Here is a 16,207-nt window from a genome sequence, read left to right as displayed (position 1 = left end):
GCGTGGTGCAGGGCGGTGCGCCCACCGCGGTCCGACACATTGACGCTGCTCAGCAGGGGGATGATGACCTCAGCGCAGCGCAGGGCATTGTTGGCCGCGGCAACGTGAAGCGGCGTCTGCCAGTTCTTATCCCGGGCATTCACATCAGCAGAGTGACGGATCAGCACGCGAACGGCCTCCTGTAGACCAGCGTGATAGAACAACATGACGTGTGAGGAGAGATGGTACAATGTGTTTGTTCTGTAAGCAGCATTGAGAGACGAACATGTATACAGGAAATGCCTTTAAAAACATGCAAACATTCAACAACTAGGCATTTAATAAACCTATGCATTCATTTATAGACATAAACCAAGATGCACATATTCATAGTTCATACACAGGCACACACATTAGTGAGTCAGTCGATCCTAAGCTATCCTAGCCATGTTGAACTACCACTTTCACTCCAGGGGACTGACACAAGAATATTGTGTTGGCTGTGTTGATAAATTGATACGGCTCTGCTATCGGTCTGGTTCTAGTTTTTATGCTGAATGTGCAGAGAGTGGTGGACGATGGTCAGACTGGTGACGGTAGTCAAGTGTCCTCTCCTCTCCACCACAGATCCTGCTTGGCAGCTTTGGCTTAGTTTAGCATCTTACCACCTGAGTCTCAGCATGGGGCCCTGAGAATGTGTCGCCATGCTGTTTGGCCTGTCACTGTATGTCATGAGAAATGTGTGTGTGTGTGTCAGGGCCACAGTACACTGAGTAGACCCCATGCAGTGTGGGTGGGTGTGTGTGTGTATCCACCGACCCACCTCACTACGGGATGCCACCGCGCGGTGTAGAGGGGTGAGCCACATGTTGTCTTTGGCGTTGACCCGCGCACCTACAGATGGAGACAGAGAGAAATATAAAGAGAAGCAATCTAGCATTAGCAGGGAGGGAAAACGAAAGATCGTAGAGCCACATTCTCCAAACAATGTTATAAAAGATACTTTCTACTCCACACACTGTAACCATATCAATTCTTATTTTTTTGTTGCTAAGGCTGTAAAACAGGGGATATTGTGTGAGGGGAGAGGGAGAGCGAGAGAGAGGAGGAGAAAGACCGTGGAACGAAGTTGGTTTACCGGAGAGGATGAGAAGCTCAGTGATCTCAGCATCACCCAGGAAGGCTGCAGCATGGAGCGGGGTACGCTTGTCTGCATCCTGATGAGAGTGGTAGGGAGGGAGATTTATTAGGATATAAAAATATATATATATATATATATATATATATATTGTGTGTACAACATCCAGGAGCACTGGTACAATTTTTTGTTCAGTTTAACCCAACTGAAGTCAGACATTTTAGGCAGAGTTAGGCCAAAGAGCCCAACTCCATCTACAATGGCAAGGGAAACATTTTCAGAGCCCATGGGTATGACAGTTAGCTTGGAGTGGAGTTCGAGCCTCTTCTGTGCTAGGCTAATTCTAACAGTTAATATATGCGATGAGCTTAGCTAATGGTTACTGCGCACTGTGTCAAAATATCCATTATCCTGGTGGCCACTGGCCATTTAGCACACAAAACAACCCCTCAAATCCAGCTGGCCCAGCACTCCACTGCCTCTCAAACAAAAAAACACATCTAAAACTGGACACTGGCTAGGTTTCCATCAAATTGGCAACATATTTTCATGCAAATATTCTAAAATACACATAAAAACAATATGTGCATTTTCCCACCAGAGATGTGTTTGCATCAAATTGACTTGTTGCAGATTAAAGGCTGTGTGTGGTGACGGAGTACACATAAAATAACTTGTGTGATTAAATTCCCATGTACCGGATAAAACATAAGAGGTAAATGGGTTTACATCGCATTTTCAACTCCACTGATAGTTTTGTCACAAAACATGTTGCGTTACAGGCTGACTACACCGCTTGCGTCGCAAAATAGATGTAGAAATCTATATTATTCAATTATTGCACCCACACTGCTTGTGCGCGCCAACGAGCATCTGCGTTGCCAAGGGCTAAAATAGAAGTCAATTCTATTTGTGACGCAGATCCCGCTGCAAGTCCTGCCTCTCCCATCTCCTCATTGGTTTATAGAAGCAGGTACCCACGTGCCATCTTGATTGGTGCCTCATTGGTTATACCCACGTGGGTGACTGAAAGACGAACAAGGTCAGTGGCGGTAATGCACCTAATTTATGAAAGTTGCCAATTGCAATAAAGTCAAGAGAAGGAAAAGCCTGGAAGGAGGAGCGATGACTAGAAACGATTCGGTTGACCGTTTTATGTGTAGATTAATTGGTGGAGTAGAGGACCTTGTGCATTTCAGATAAAGTAACAACTCAATGTTTATATCCCTGGGCTTGCAACAGCAAGCTAGCTAAATAGGACAAATTAGCTAGCAAGTGCAATCTAGCTAGCTAAATTGCCATAAATGTTTAATGCTTTTCGACCTGTCCCCAAATTAATATAATTGGTTTAAAGTCTGTTTTGATTTTGATATTTTTATGTATATATGCACGATGGCGCACGCGCGCCGCCAGTTTGGGTTCCGTGTTATACTGAATAGCGAATGTGCTTTCTGTGGTCTTGGCACGTGCGCTCCAGCCAACAGCTGGAAGATACAGTGAGAGTATAGCCTACATGATGAGATTATTAACGACAAAAGAGAAAAATAGTAATTTTACTTGTCAAACGGCAGCCAAGAATTTATCATCATGTCACCAGAATCAGAACCTTGATATTTATTGGAAAGAAGTATCAAGCTCATCACTGTGCACTTTCACCACCCTGTGAAGTTCATCATAACTTATTTCATCTGTTGCTGCAAGCTTTCCTGAGTCGTAGAGGGAGGACCACACAACGTATTATCGCGTGACTCCAAGTTTACTTCAATATTATGAGTATTACATCAATATTTGCGAATAAAAGCATTTCCACCGCCATTTCTCAACATAATTAATTTTACAGAAACAAAAAGATCACACATTATTTAGCATATTTTGTTTTGTCGACATTTGGAAAGTTTACCATCAGGCCGGTCTTGACATTTTTTTATCCGACATGTATTTTAAATCGCATAAAAAGGTAGGCAACCTGGTTACTGACAGCGTTCTCATTGTAGAGCCTCTGAATGTCTAGTGGTCTTACCAGAGCGTTGATGTCTTCCGATTTGTAGATAAGCATGCGTATCTCCTCAGGGTCTCCATTGAAGATGGCCTGAACCAGCGGAGGCTGAGTTGAAGGGAGAAAGAAGAAGGGGTCAGATTGAAGTCATTCACTAATCCTCCTCTATAGATCCTTGGTCGTTCACCGATCCTACTTAGCCTAATAATAGAACAGTAGAGGAAACCTGCACTTCCCTCGTATGACATTCAAACATCAACACACGTGGATACATGTCCAAAACACAAGCAGGGCCAATGCAAGTCTCCCCAAATACTGACCAGGTCTTTCTCCAATACGTGTCTAAACAGTGACCCTACAATAAATCTCAAGATATCAGATTTATCAGCTGTGAGTGTAAACAAGGGAAGAGGGGGAGTGGTCCTTCCCATGGTATGGAATTAGAGCACTGCCAACCTCAAATCAAATTGTATTGGCACATACACATAAACTCAGCAAAAAAATACTCTCTCACTGTCAACTGCGTTTATTTTCAGCAAACTTAACATGTGTAAATATTTGTAGGAATATAACAAGATTCAATAACTGAGACATAAACTGAACAAGTTCCACAGGCATGTCACTAACAGAAATTGAATAATGTGTCCCTGAACAAAAGGGTGGGGGGGGTCAAAATCAAAAGTAATGGCCAGTATCTGATGTGGCCACCAGCTGCATTAAGTACTGCAGTGCATCTCCTCCTCATGGACTGCACCAGATTTGCCCGTTCTTGCTGTGAGACGTTACCCCACTCTTCCACCAAGGCACCTGCAAGTTCCCGGACTTTTCTGGGGGGAATGGCCCTAGCCCTCACCCTCCGATCCAACAGGTCCCAGACGTGCTCAATGGGATTGAGATCCGGGCTCTTCGCTGGCCATGGCAGTACACTGACATTGCTGTCTTGCAAGAAATCACGCACAGAACGAGCAGTATGGCTGGTGGCATTGTTATGCTGAAGGGTCATGTCAGGATGAGCCTGCAGGAAGGGTACCACATGAGGGAGGAGGATGTCTTCCCTGTAATGCACAGATTGCCTGCAATGACAAGCTCAGTCCGATGATGCTGTGACACACCGCCCCAGATCATGACGGAGCCTCCACCTCAAAGTTTATTTAGCAGATGTTACTACGGATGTAGCGAAATGCTTGTAAATGAGCAGCAGTGTGACGCTTCAATCTGTTTTTAAAAAGCTGGAGAATTTAGTGACTGAGACTCACTGTAGGCCTACATTTGGTATAGGCCTAGTGGTGTAGTTAAGACTGTGGTGGGTTTTATAAGACAACTGTATGTAGTTATTTACAAAGAGGGATATAAAATGCCTCAAACTCAACAAGAGAACAGTACAGCAGCATGTAGAGGCCATTATCTTAGTCTAGTGAATGAGGTCACAGTGCCTCCTGCCTCTCTCTCCCCAACCTAAATTAATGTCCCAGACATCGCCGGCATGCAGACACAAATTATCAGAGTGTCAATCAATACTTGGCCTTAGATCAGCATGCTCAGTCAGCTTTCTGAGTAACACAGTGGAAAGGGCTAACTGACTGGCCAAGGCATGATGGGGACTGGTCACGGCATGTGGCCACGACATGATGGGGACTGGCCACGGCATGATGGGGACTGGTCACGGCATGTGGCCACGGCATGATGGGGACTGGTCACGGCATGATGGGGACTGGCTATGTTATAATACTTGTAGGCTGTAGAATAGATTCATTCCTTACAAATCCTTCCTTCAAGGAAGGCCCCAAAATGTTGAGATACCCCTACCTACCCCTCCCCTTTGAAAGTCAATAGTCACTGATCTGACAAGGTTTGATTGGTGAAAGCAAAGTAATATAAACTCTGCCTTTCTTTTATCCAAGAACACACAGATATGCGATTACCCTCAAGGAAGGGAGGAAAGAATAGTGCACAGTTTTTAAAGTATCCCAACAGGACCTTCCTAGCTCTAAGTTTTGTGACAGACAAGGGGAGCCATGGTTCAGAGGGCGAGACAGACTGGTTCCATATTGATGCTGTTTCTGGGTGCTGCAGAGCAGGCCCTCGTCACGTGATGATGACTGAGCGGGAAATTGTTTCCACAGCTTGTTAGTTACATACAACATAAAGGTTCATGAAGAGAGACAGGAAGAGGATTGAGTTGGAGCCCTGACTGACTGAGCCCTATGTACTACAGTCAGACCAGACCATGTTGCTGCATCTTGACTTGCTGTCCCTCCTCCACCTCGCCGCCTGACTTCCTGTTAAACTCTGTCCCCTTCTCAGAATCGACACGCAGAGAGGAAGCCTAGCTAACTCTGCATTTTCAGTTCCGCTTCTAGACCACACACACCCACACTAGCCTACTGATCCTATAATCTGCAAGGACCTGCACAGAAAATGTGTAGGCCTATATGAAACAGCAGGTAGAGAGACAGAGGCGGGCAGGCCACAGCATAATACTCTACAGCCTCCCCACATCCCAGCTTTCTAATGGTGATCTAAACAACCACAGGGGCCACTCTGCCAGAGGAGTGTTTTATTGGAATGGGCCTCTCCTCCTTATGGATTGATTTGGAACATTTTCCTGCCTTTTCTCACACCCCCACACCCATAATTAATTTCACTCTACTAAGACAGGAAATGCAACTAATAGCAGGATCTGTGTGGCCATGTGGGCGACACAAGTCCTTAAAGAGAATAGTTAGGCTAGATATGGTTCACAATCACACAAGAAGTTGAGGCAAAGAAGAGCTGTGCCTTTAAAACAGAGATGAGAGAGCACTTGGCAGCATGTTGCCTTATGTTTTGCTGTCTCTTTCAAGTACTCACACACTCACACAAACAGCTGGCATCACCTACTGGTCACAAAGCTGGTGTCTGTCACTTTTTGTAATTGCACTGGGGATTTGGGGGACAGTGCTACCAAGCGCTGGGGAGAGGGGAGGTCCTGGCTGAAAGCAAGCAGCCGTCCTGAATGAGGACATTCCCCAAACCACCACCCCTCCAGGCAAACCAAAAGCCTCTAACACTGAGCCCATTGTTGCCACGGCACAGCACACTACCCTCATCCTCCTCCCTCCTCCTGACTCCAAGGGCCAACGAATGTTCTCAAAACTACCCCTTTGTCCAATAGGAGAGTGGCATCTTCCTTGTCTACATTTAGAACAGCCGTAGAGCCAGCCTCTTAAATCAACTAGTCCTGTCTCAAAGAGTCCCAATGGAATCAAGAGCGGTCCCCGGCATTTGACAAAACAAATGGATGTTTCCCCTTCAAATCGCTCTCCATCTCTCTCTCCATGTTGACCTCATCCTACACAAACTTCCTGCATCTGATAAAAACTTTGTTTTCATTCTTTAATCTGCAAACAACACACATGCAATCTGGTTCGTCCATGCATGACCACACTGACACACACAAAGCACTTTCTGGGCTTTTCTGCGATTGTTCTTCCATAACATAAGAATGGTGAATAATCAGAGCCGCATTGTAATTGGTGCCCAAGGGTACAGAACAGATCTGAATCTCCACTCCCACAGCACAGCTCCAAAATGAAATGCTGCTGATGCCGATGATGTCCCACTAAAAATGAATTGCAGAATTAAAACCATGCTGCGCACGAGAGTGTTTCCCTCTCCTTTGCTCACTGTTGGCAGCGTCACAGAAAGAGAGGGGAAAGATAAGTCTGTGTGTGCGTGCGTCTGTCTATGACAGTAAACGCACATATATGGGTTGTGTAGGCGTTTCTCCTGTTAAGGAGATATTTCTATCTGGAAGCCCAGCAGCATTCAAAACAAGGAAAAGGGAAAAAACAAGACAATATCTCATGAGCACCCACACACAGATCCCACACACAGAGATCCCACACACACACACACACACAGATCCCACACACACACACACAGAGATCCCACACACACACACACACAGATCCCACACACACACACACAGATCCCACACACACAGATCCCACACACACACACACAGATCCCCCACACACACACACAGACCACCCCCCCCCCCCCCCCCACACACACACACACACACACACACATACATACCCAGATGAACAACCCATGGGATCAAGGAAGAAGAAAAATGAAGAAAGGGGGAGGGGGATGATAAGACCCAATAACGTCCTGTCCCTTTCCTTTAACACAGAAGAGGGATTACACTGGACAGTACACACACACAGACGACAGAGCCATATGCTTGTATAGTCTCTCTGCAAACACACACATCCGTTGGGTGGTTCCATATGATTTCAAACACTTTTGGACTGCACCCCTTTTGTTTTGAACAAAACCTTGCATACATGTTTGTCCACATAGAAGTGGTCAGAAAGTCATATTTTGGACCTAAATACTAGAACAATCAGGAGATAGAAGTGCTCAAAGTTGACTCATTATGCATATGGCCAATTCCATGTTAACAGAACTACACAAGAGTCCACATTTTCACTTTAGAATGTATACCAAACAAAAACCATTGATTTCAAAGTTTCACAAACCATAGAACTCTATGCAAAATTACTACTTTTAACAATTTCAAAAATGTTACAGAAACACATTCATAGGAAGAACTACGCAGATACAAAGTTCGGTAACAGAATACAACTGAGGGAGCCTTTACTGTAATTCTGTTACCAAACTTTGCATCTGCACAGTTTAGGTAAAACATGTTTTACTGTGTAAATTGTTCAAAGTGGTCATTGAGCATAGAGTTGTATGGTTTGTTAAAGGCCCAGTACAGTCAAACACATGATTTCTTGTGTTGTATACAGTGGGGCAAAAAAGTATTTAGTCAGCCACCAATTGTGCAAGTTCTCCCACTTAAAGATGAGAGAGGCCTGTAATTTTCATCATAGGAACACTTCAACTATGACAGACAAAATTAGAAGAAAAAAAATCCAGAAAATCACATTGTAGGATTTTTAATTCATTTATTTGCAAGTTATGGTGGAAAATAAGTATTTGGTCACCTACAAACAAGCAAGATTTCTGGCTCTCACAGACCTGTAACTTCTTCTTTAAGAGGCTCCTCTGTCCTCCACTCGTTACCTGTATTAATGGAACCTGTTTGAACTTATCAGTATAAAAGACACCTGTCCACAACCTCAAACAGTCACACTCCAAACTCCACTATGGCCAAGACCAAAGAGCTGTCAAAGGACACCAGAAACAAAATTGTAGACCTGTACCAGGCTGGGAATCCTGAATCTGCAATAGGTAAGCAGCTTGGATTGAAGAAATCAACTGTGGGAGCAATTATTAGGAAATGGAATACATACAAGACCACTGATAATCTCCCTCGATCTGGGGCTCCACGCAAGATCTCACCCCGTGGGGTCAAAATGATCACAAGAACGGTGAGCAAAAATCCCAGAACCACACGGGGGGACCTAGTGAATGACCTGCAGAGAGCTGGGACCAAAGTAATAAAGCCTACCATCAGTAACACACTACGCCACCAGGGACTCAAATCCTGCAGTGCCAGACGTGTCCCCCTGCTTAAGCCAGAACATGTCCAGGCCCGTCTGAAGTTTGCTAGAGAGCTTTTGGATGATCCAGAAGAAGATGTCATATGGTCAGATGAAACCAAAATAACTTTTTGGTAAAAACTCAACTTGTCGTGTTTGGAGGACAAAGAATGCTGAGTTGCATCCAAAGAACACCATACCTACTGTGAAGCATGGGGGTGGAAACATCATGCTTTGGGGATGTTTTTCTGCAAAGGGACCAGGACGACTGATCCGTGTAAAGGAAAGAATGAATGGGGCCATGTATCGTGAGATTTTGAGTGAAAACCTCCTTCCATCAGCAAGGGCATTGAAGATGAAACGTGGCTGGGTCTTTCAGCATGACAATGATCCCAAACACACCGCCCGGGCAACGAAGGAGTGGCTTCGTAAGAAGCATTTCAAGGTCCTGGAGTGGCCTAGCCAGTCTCCAGATCTCAACCCCATAAAGAATCTTTGGAGGGAGTTGAAAGTCCATGTTGCCCAGCAACAGCCCCAAAACATCACTGCTCTAGAGGAGATCTGCATGGAGGAATGGGACAAAATACCAGCAACAGTGTGTGAAACCCTTGTGAAGACTTACAGAAAACATTTGACCTCTGTCATTGCCAACAAAGGGTATATAACAAAGTATTGAGATAAACTTTTGTTATTGACCAAATACTTATTTTCCACCATAAATTGCAAATACATTCATTAAAAATCCTACAATGTGATTTTCTGGATTTTTTTTCTAATTTTGTCTGTCATAGTTGAAGTGTACCTATGATGAAAATTACAGGCCTCTCTCATATTTTTAAGTGGGAGATCTTGCACAATTGGTGGCTGACTAAATACTTTTTTGCCCCACTGTATATACACACTGAGGTTAGAATAATACTGTGAAAATTATTATAACACCCTTTTAGTGTAAGAGCTGGTTGAAAAGTTTTGGTGGGATGGAGTTATGGCCTTCCATGGTGACATCACCATGTAGTAAATTAGTTAAAAGACCAATAAGAAAGAGGATTCCAAACCTCCCCACTCAGACCACATTCTAAATTCTTGTTTGAGAAATTGCCCTTTGCTAAGAAGCTATTTTTTTAAACCATTTTAATTTAAAACAATCACAGTAAGGTACTTCATTGTTACCCCAAAATTATTTGATTTTAGATTTTTTTTTTAATATTTAAAAAAATAGTTGCATTAGACCTTTAAACTTTGAAATCAGTGTTTTTTTGTTTGACCTCTGTAGATGTTGTCATTATTATCCCTTTGACCCTGTCACTCAGCACCTCTAGAACCAAAACAGACCCTTACATGGTGAACAACCAATCAAATATGCCAGTGGTGCAAGAAACATTGCATTGTGGCCAATGGCTGTAAAAAATATTGTATATGCTCCCATGGTGAAGTTTGAAGTAACAGAAGTAGGCAATTTTTCTCAACATCCTACTCTTCTTGCTGAGTATAATTTAGGAGGAAGAAAGAAATGGGGAACTTGATTAGGCAAGCCCAAAATGCAGAACACTGTCTTTTGAAAAAGAATGGAGAGTTAAAAGTAGCCATAAAGAGAGTCAACTTGAGATAACTTTAAATATCACAAACAGGGGCAGACAGCAACATTGTCATTAGAGACGATTAAGGAATTCACAGCTGAATTCCGATGGCGGTGATACAACCAGGGTACATATTCTTAATCAGAAGAGCAAGCAGGAAGTCACCCGAATCCGTTGTCCTAATTTTAAAAAGGTGAGCGGAACAAAGAACTAAAGAAATACTACAAATGCATCTATAAAATGCGATAACACACCGCTCGCTCGCGTAACGGACCACATCTGTTCCTTATAGGCACCAGAAAATCCATTTCCTCTCGCTTGCATGCGATGCATTAAGAATAATTTCTCAAATACGTTCCCAAAAACATTCTGTTTGCCCAGGACTTACTTAGGCATTTCTTTAGAAAGTAACCACAATGGTAATGCTTATAGACCATCTATGAAAAACGAAATATAAATTATTAGTCGAATTGGCATAGCTACCTGCTCGACGAGTTTAAGAACAGCCATAATAATCTCGGTCAGCTTGGTCCGCACATCAACACACTCCCTCAAACATCAGATCATGCAATTGTCTTGGAACAATATTTCAGTAAAAAAAACGTTTTTTCCTTTATCGCTCTTGTTTGATGCAGCAGTCAGGGAAGTAAATAATGTTAGTTTTCTCATGCAACGCAGATCCTCGGTCAGGGCCCGGGCTGTATCATGGCCAGCTCCACTGGCGCTATCTGCGGCGAAGGTGAGTCGAGGCAACCGCCGCCACAGTGAGCAGAAGAAGGAAAAGCTTATCCGACTAATGTAAACAATCTGCATTTACTGCTTCTGCACTGGGGACTTTCTCTCTAAATCGCCATACACTCCCTCTCTCTCACTTTACAGCTCCGGAAATATTCATATGTACTGTATGTAAAACGGGTGAACAGAGATTGCACACAGGAAGTTCCAGCCTCTCGCTCTCTCCTCCACTCAGATGCAGAATTTGAGGAGAGTCATCGCCGATTGTCAGCAGCAACGCTCGGTAGATCTCTCCCTCTGCTCCCCTCCAGTGGCTAGAATAGGAAAAACAACTATTCTGAGTCATGGCAGAGACAGTTTTTTAAAATTATTTTTTATATTGAACCTTTATTTCACTAGGCAAGTCAGTTAAGAACAAATTCTTATTTTACAATGACAACCTACCCCGGCCAAACCCTCTCCTAACCCGCCCCATGGGACTCCCGATCACGGCCGGTTGTGATTCAGCCCACGATTGAACCAGGGTCTGTAGTGATGCCTCTAGCATAGATGCAGTGCCTTAAACCGCTGCGCCACTAGGGAGCCTAAAATTGTAAATTGCTTTGGTAATATTCAGTGGCCTACAGCTAGCTACACTACAGGTGAATTGTGGGAGTGTCGGAGAAAACAATGTTCAACTGAAGACTGAAGTCAGCCTGCAGGCACCCGGCCCGACTTCAGTCTTCAGTTGAACATTGTTTCCTCCGACACTTTGGTGCGGCTGGTTTCCAGGTGAAGCGAGCAGGTGTTAAGAAGCGCGGTTTGGTGGGTCATGTTTCGGAGGACGCATGAATCGACCTTTGCCTCTCCGGAGCCCGTTGGAGAGGTGCAACGATGAGACAAGATCATAATCACAAAATTGGGGAGAAAAAGGGAGGTAAAATGTACAAAATAAATTAAAAAGGGGTTATTTGAAAAACCCTTTAAAAGGGTTCTTCTAAGAACATATAGGGGTTCCCCCACAATTTCAATTTGAAGAACCCCTAAAGGATACTCCAGGAACCTTTTATTTTTAAACTGTAAGACGTCTATACCAGGCGGTGTCAGAGGAAGAGCCAACAAATGTTCAAAAAGACTCCAGCCACCCAAGCCACAGACTGTTCTCTTTGCTACCGCACGGCAAGCAGTACCAATGCACCAAGTCTGGAGCCAACAGGACCCTGAAAAGCTTCAACCCCCAAGCCATAAGACTTCTAAACAAGACTACTAAATACTGTAATCAAATGGCTACCCGGACTACCTGCACTGACCCTATGCACACTCACTGGACTCTATATACAGTGCCTTGCGAAAGTATTCGGCCCCCTTGAACTTTGCGACCTTTTGCCACATTTCAGGCTTCAAACATAAAGATATAAAACTGTATTTTTTGTGAAGAATCAACAACAAGTGGGACACAATCATGAAGTGGAACGACATTTATTGGATATTTCAAACTTTTTTAACAAATCAAAAACTGAAAAATTGGGCGTGCAAAATTATTCAGCCCCTTTACTTTCAGTGCAGCAAACTCTCTCCAGAAGTTCAGTGAGGATCTCTGAATGATCCAATGTTGACCTAAATGACTAATGATGATAAATACAATCCACCTGTGTGTAATCAAGTCTCCGTATAAATGCACCTGCACTGTGATAGTCTCAGAGGTCCGTTAAAAGCGCAGAGAGCATCATGAAGAACAAGGAACACACCAGGCAGGTCCGAGATACTGTTGTGAAGAAGTTTAAAGCCAGATTTGGATACAAAAAGATTTCCCAAGCTTTAAACATCCCAAGGAGCACTGTGCAAGCGATAATATTGAAATGGAAGGAGTATCAGACCACTGCAAATCTACCAAGACCTGGCCATCCCTCTAAACTTTCAGCTCATACAAGGAGAAGACTGATCAGAGATGCAGCCAAGAGGCCCATGATCACTCTGGATGAACTGCAGAGATCTACAGCTGAGGTGGGAGACTCTGTCCATAGGACAACAATCAGTCGTATATTGCACAAATCTGGCCTTTATGGAAGAGTGGCAAGAAGAAAGCCATTTCTTAAAGATGTCCATAAAAAGTGTTGTTTAAAGTTTGCCACAAGCCACCTGGGAGACACACCAAACATGTGGAAGAAGGTGCTCTGGTCAGATGAAACCAAAATTGAACTTTTTGGCAACAATGCAAAACATTATGTTTGGCGTAAAAGCAACACAGCTCATCACCCTGAACACACCATCCCCACTGTCAAACATGGTGGTGGCAGCATCATGGTTTGGGCCTGCTTTTCTTCAGCAGGGACAGGGAAGATGGTTAAAATTGATGGGAAGATGGATGGAGCCAAATACAGGACCATTCTGGAAGAAAACCTGATGGAGTCTGCAAAAGACCTGAGACTGGGACGGAGATTTGTCTTCCAACAAGACAATGATCCAAAACATAAAGCAAAATCTACAATGGAATGGTTCAAAAATAAACATATCCAGGTGTTAGAATGGCCAAGTCAAAGTCCAGACCTGAATCCAATCGAGAATCTGTGGAAAGAACTGAAAACTGCTGTTCACAAATGCTCTCCATCCAACCTCACTGAGCTCGAGCTGTTTTGCAAGGAGGAATGGGAAAAAATGTCAGTCTCTCGATGTGCAAAACTGATAGAGACATACCCCAAGCGACTTACAGCTGTAATCACAGCAAAAGGTGGCACTACAAAGTATTAACTTAAGGGGGCTGAATAATTTTGCACGCCCAATTTTTCAGTTTTTGATTTGTTAAAAAAGTTTGAAATATCCAATAAATGTCGTTCCACTTCATGATTGTGTCCCACTTGTTGTTGATTCTTCACAAAAAATACAGTTTTATATCTTTATGTTTGAAGCCTGAAATGTGGCAAAAGGTCGCAAAGTTCAAGGGGGCCGAATACTTTCGCAAGGCACTGTATATACACACACATGCTTGCAAAAGTATTCACCCACCTTGGCATTTTTCCTACTTTGTTGTCTTACAACCTGTAATTAAAATAGTTTTTTGGGGAGTTTGTATCATTTGATTTAACAACATGCCTACCACTTTTGAAGATGCAAAATATGTTTTATTGTGAAACAAATAATAAGACAAAAAAGCTGAAAACTTGAGCGTGCATAACTATTCACCCCCCCCCCCCCCCCAATACTTTGTAGAGCCACCTTTTGTAGCAATTACAGCTGCAAGTCTCTTGGGGTATGTCTCTGTAAGCTTGACACGTTTAGCCACTGGAATGTTTGCCCATTCATCAATGCAAAACTGCTCCAGCTCCTTCAAGTTGGATGGGTTCCGCTGGTGCATTGCAATCTTTAAGTCATACCACAGATTCTCAATTGGATTTAGGTCTGGGCTTTGACTAGGCCATTCCCAAGACATTTAAATGTTTCCCCCTTAATCCACTCGAGTGTTGCTTTAGCAGTATACTTAGGGCCATTGTCCTGCTGGAAGGTGAACCTCCGTCCCAGTCTCAAATCTTTTGAAGACTGAAACAGGTTTCCCTCAAGAATTTCCCTGTATTTAGCACCATCCAGGATTCCTTCAATTCTGACCAGTTTCCCAGTCCCTGCCGATGAAAAACAGCATGATGCTGCCACCACGTTTCACTGTGTGGATGATATTCTCGGGGTGATGAGAGGTGTTGGATTTGCGCCAGACATAGCGTTTTCCTTGATGGCCAAAAAGTTAAACTTTAGTCTCATCTGACCAGATGTTTGGGGAGTCTCCCACATGCCTTTTGGCAAACACCAAAAGTGTTTGCTTTTTTCTGGCCACTCTTCCGTAAAGCCCAGCTCTGTGGAGTGTACGGCTTAAAGTGGTCCTATGGACAGATACTCCAATCTCCACTGTGGAGCTTTGCAGCTCCTTCGGGGTTATCTTTGGTCTCACCCCGAGGGCTCTCTATGGTCAGGGCGTGACACTTGCTTGGTGGTGCCTCTTGCTTAATGATGTTGCAGACTCTGCGGCCTTTCAGAACAGGTATATATCTATCCTGTTGTCTAGTCACTGTATCTCAACCTATATGTACACTGAACAAAAATATAAACAAGCTGAAATAAAAGAGGCCAGAAATGATCCATACACACAAAAAGCGTATTGTCTACATCCCTGTTAGTGAGCATTTATCCTTTGCCAAGATAATCTATCCACCTGACAGGTGTGGCATATCAAGAAGCTGATTAAACAGCATGATCATTACACAGGTGCACCTTGTGCTGGGGACAATAAAAGGCCACTCTAAAATGTGCAGTTATATCATACAACACAATGCCACAGATGTCTCATGTTTTGAGGTAGCGTGCAATTGGCTGCAGGAATTTCCACCAAGCCTGTTGCCAAAAAATTGAATATTAATTTCTCTGCCATAAGCCGCATCCAACGTCGTTTTAGAGAATTTGGCAGTAAATCCAACCGCAGACAGCGTGTATGGCGTCGTGTGGGCGAGCGGCTTGCTGATGTCAACGTTGTGAACATAGTGCCCCATGGTGGCAGTGGGGTTATGGTATGGGCAGTCATAAGCTATGGACAACGAACACAATTGCATTTTATCGATGGCAATTTGAATGCACAGAGAAACCGTGACGAGATCCCGTGAAACCGTGATGAGATTGTCGTGCCATTCATCCGCCATCATCACCTCGTGTTTCAGCATGATAATGCATGGCCCCATGTCACAAGGATCTGTACACAATTCCTGGAAGCTGGAAATGTTCCGGTTCTTCCATGGCATGCATACTCACAGACATGTCACCGATTGAGCATGTTTGGGATGCTCTGGATTGACGTGTATGACAGCGTGTTCCAGGTCCCGCCAATATCGAGAAACTTTGCACAGCCATTGAAGAGGACAACATTCCATAGTCCACAATCAACAGCCTGATCAATTCTATGCAAAGGTGTCGCGCTGCATGAGGCAAATGGTGGTCACACCAGATACTGGCTGGTTTTCTGATCTAGAGCCCTACATTTTTTTAAAGGTATCTGTGACCAACAGATGCATATCTGTATTCCCAGTCTTTTGAAATCCATAGATTTAGGGCCTAATTCATTTATTTCAATTCACTAATTTCCTTATGAACTGTAACTCAGTAAAATCTTTGTAATTGTTGCATTCATATTTTTGTTCAGTATACAATACATAGTTACCTCAATTACCTCGTACACCTGCACATTGACTCGGTACTGGTACTCCCTGTATATAGCCATGTTATTACCTCGTAACCCTGCACATTGACTCGGTACTGGTACTCTCTGTAT

The 16,207-nt window shown here is 43.7% G+C and overlaps 1 protein-coding gene across 2 annotated transcripts in view; it reads right to left on the bottom strand.

Annotated features, from left to right (window-relative positions):
• The window catches only part of LOC139400519 (serine/threonine-protein phosphatase 6 regulatory ankyrin repeat subunit B-like), a 29,956-nt gene extending 18,866 nt beyond the window's left edge, over nucleotides 1–11,090 (bottom strand). Inside the window, exons 1-5 of one of the 2 annotated variants that reach the window (XM_071145336.1) lie at nucleotides 10,672–11,090; nucleotides 3,138–3,221; nucleotides 1,118–1,196; nucleotides 803–873; nucleotides 1–179 (exon numbers count right to left, since the gene is read on the bottom strand). The exon at nucleotides 1–179 is cut by the window's left edge and continues 22 nt beyond it. In XM_071145336.1, the coding sequence (XP_071001437.1) occupies nucleotides 1–179; nucleotides 803–873; nucleotides 1,118–1,196; nucleotides 3,138–3,221; nucleotides 10,672–10,698 (440 nt within the window). In that variant the 5' untranslated portion in view covers nucleotides 10,699–11,090. The remainder of the gene's footprint in view (nucleotides 180–802; nucleotides 874–1,117; nucleotides 1,197–3,137; nucleotides 3,222–10,671) is intronic. The other variant, XM_071145335.1, reaches the window with a different exon arrangement.
• Nucleotides 11,091–16,207: the final 5,117 nt, after the last annotated feature.

Source organism: Oncorhynchus clarkii, chromosome 3, assembly GCF_045791955.1.
Source record: "Oncorhynchus clarkii lewisi isolate Uvic-CL-2024 chromosome 3, UVic_Ocla_1.0, whole genome shotgun sequence".
In the NCBI taxonomy this organism is placed as follows: Eukaryota; Metazoa; Chordata; class Actinopteri; order Salmoniformes; family Salmonidae; genus Oncorhynchus; species Oncorhynchus clarkii.
Note: the sequence above shows the minus strand (reverse complement) of the source record. Positions and strands in the feature narration are given on the sequence as shown.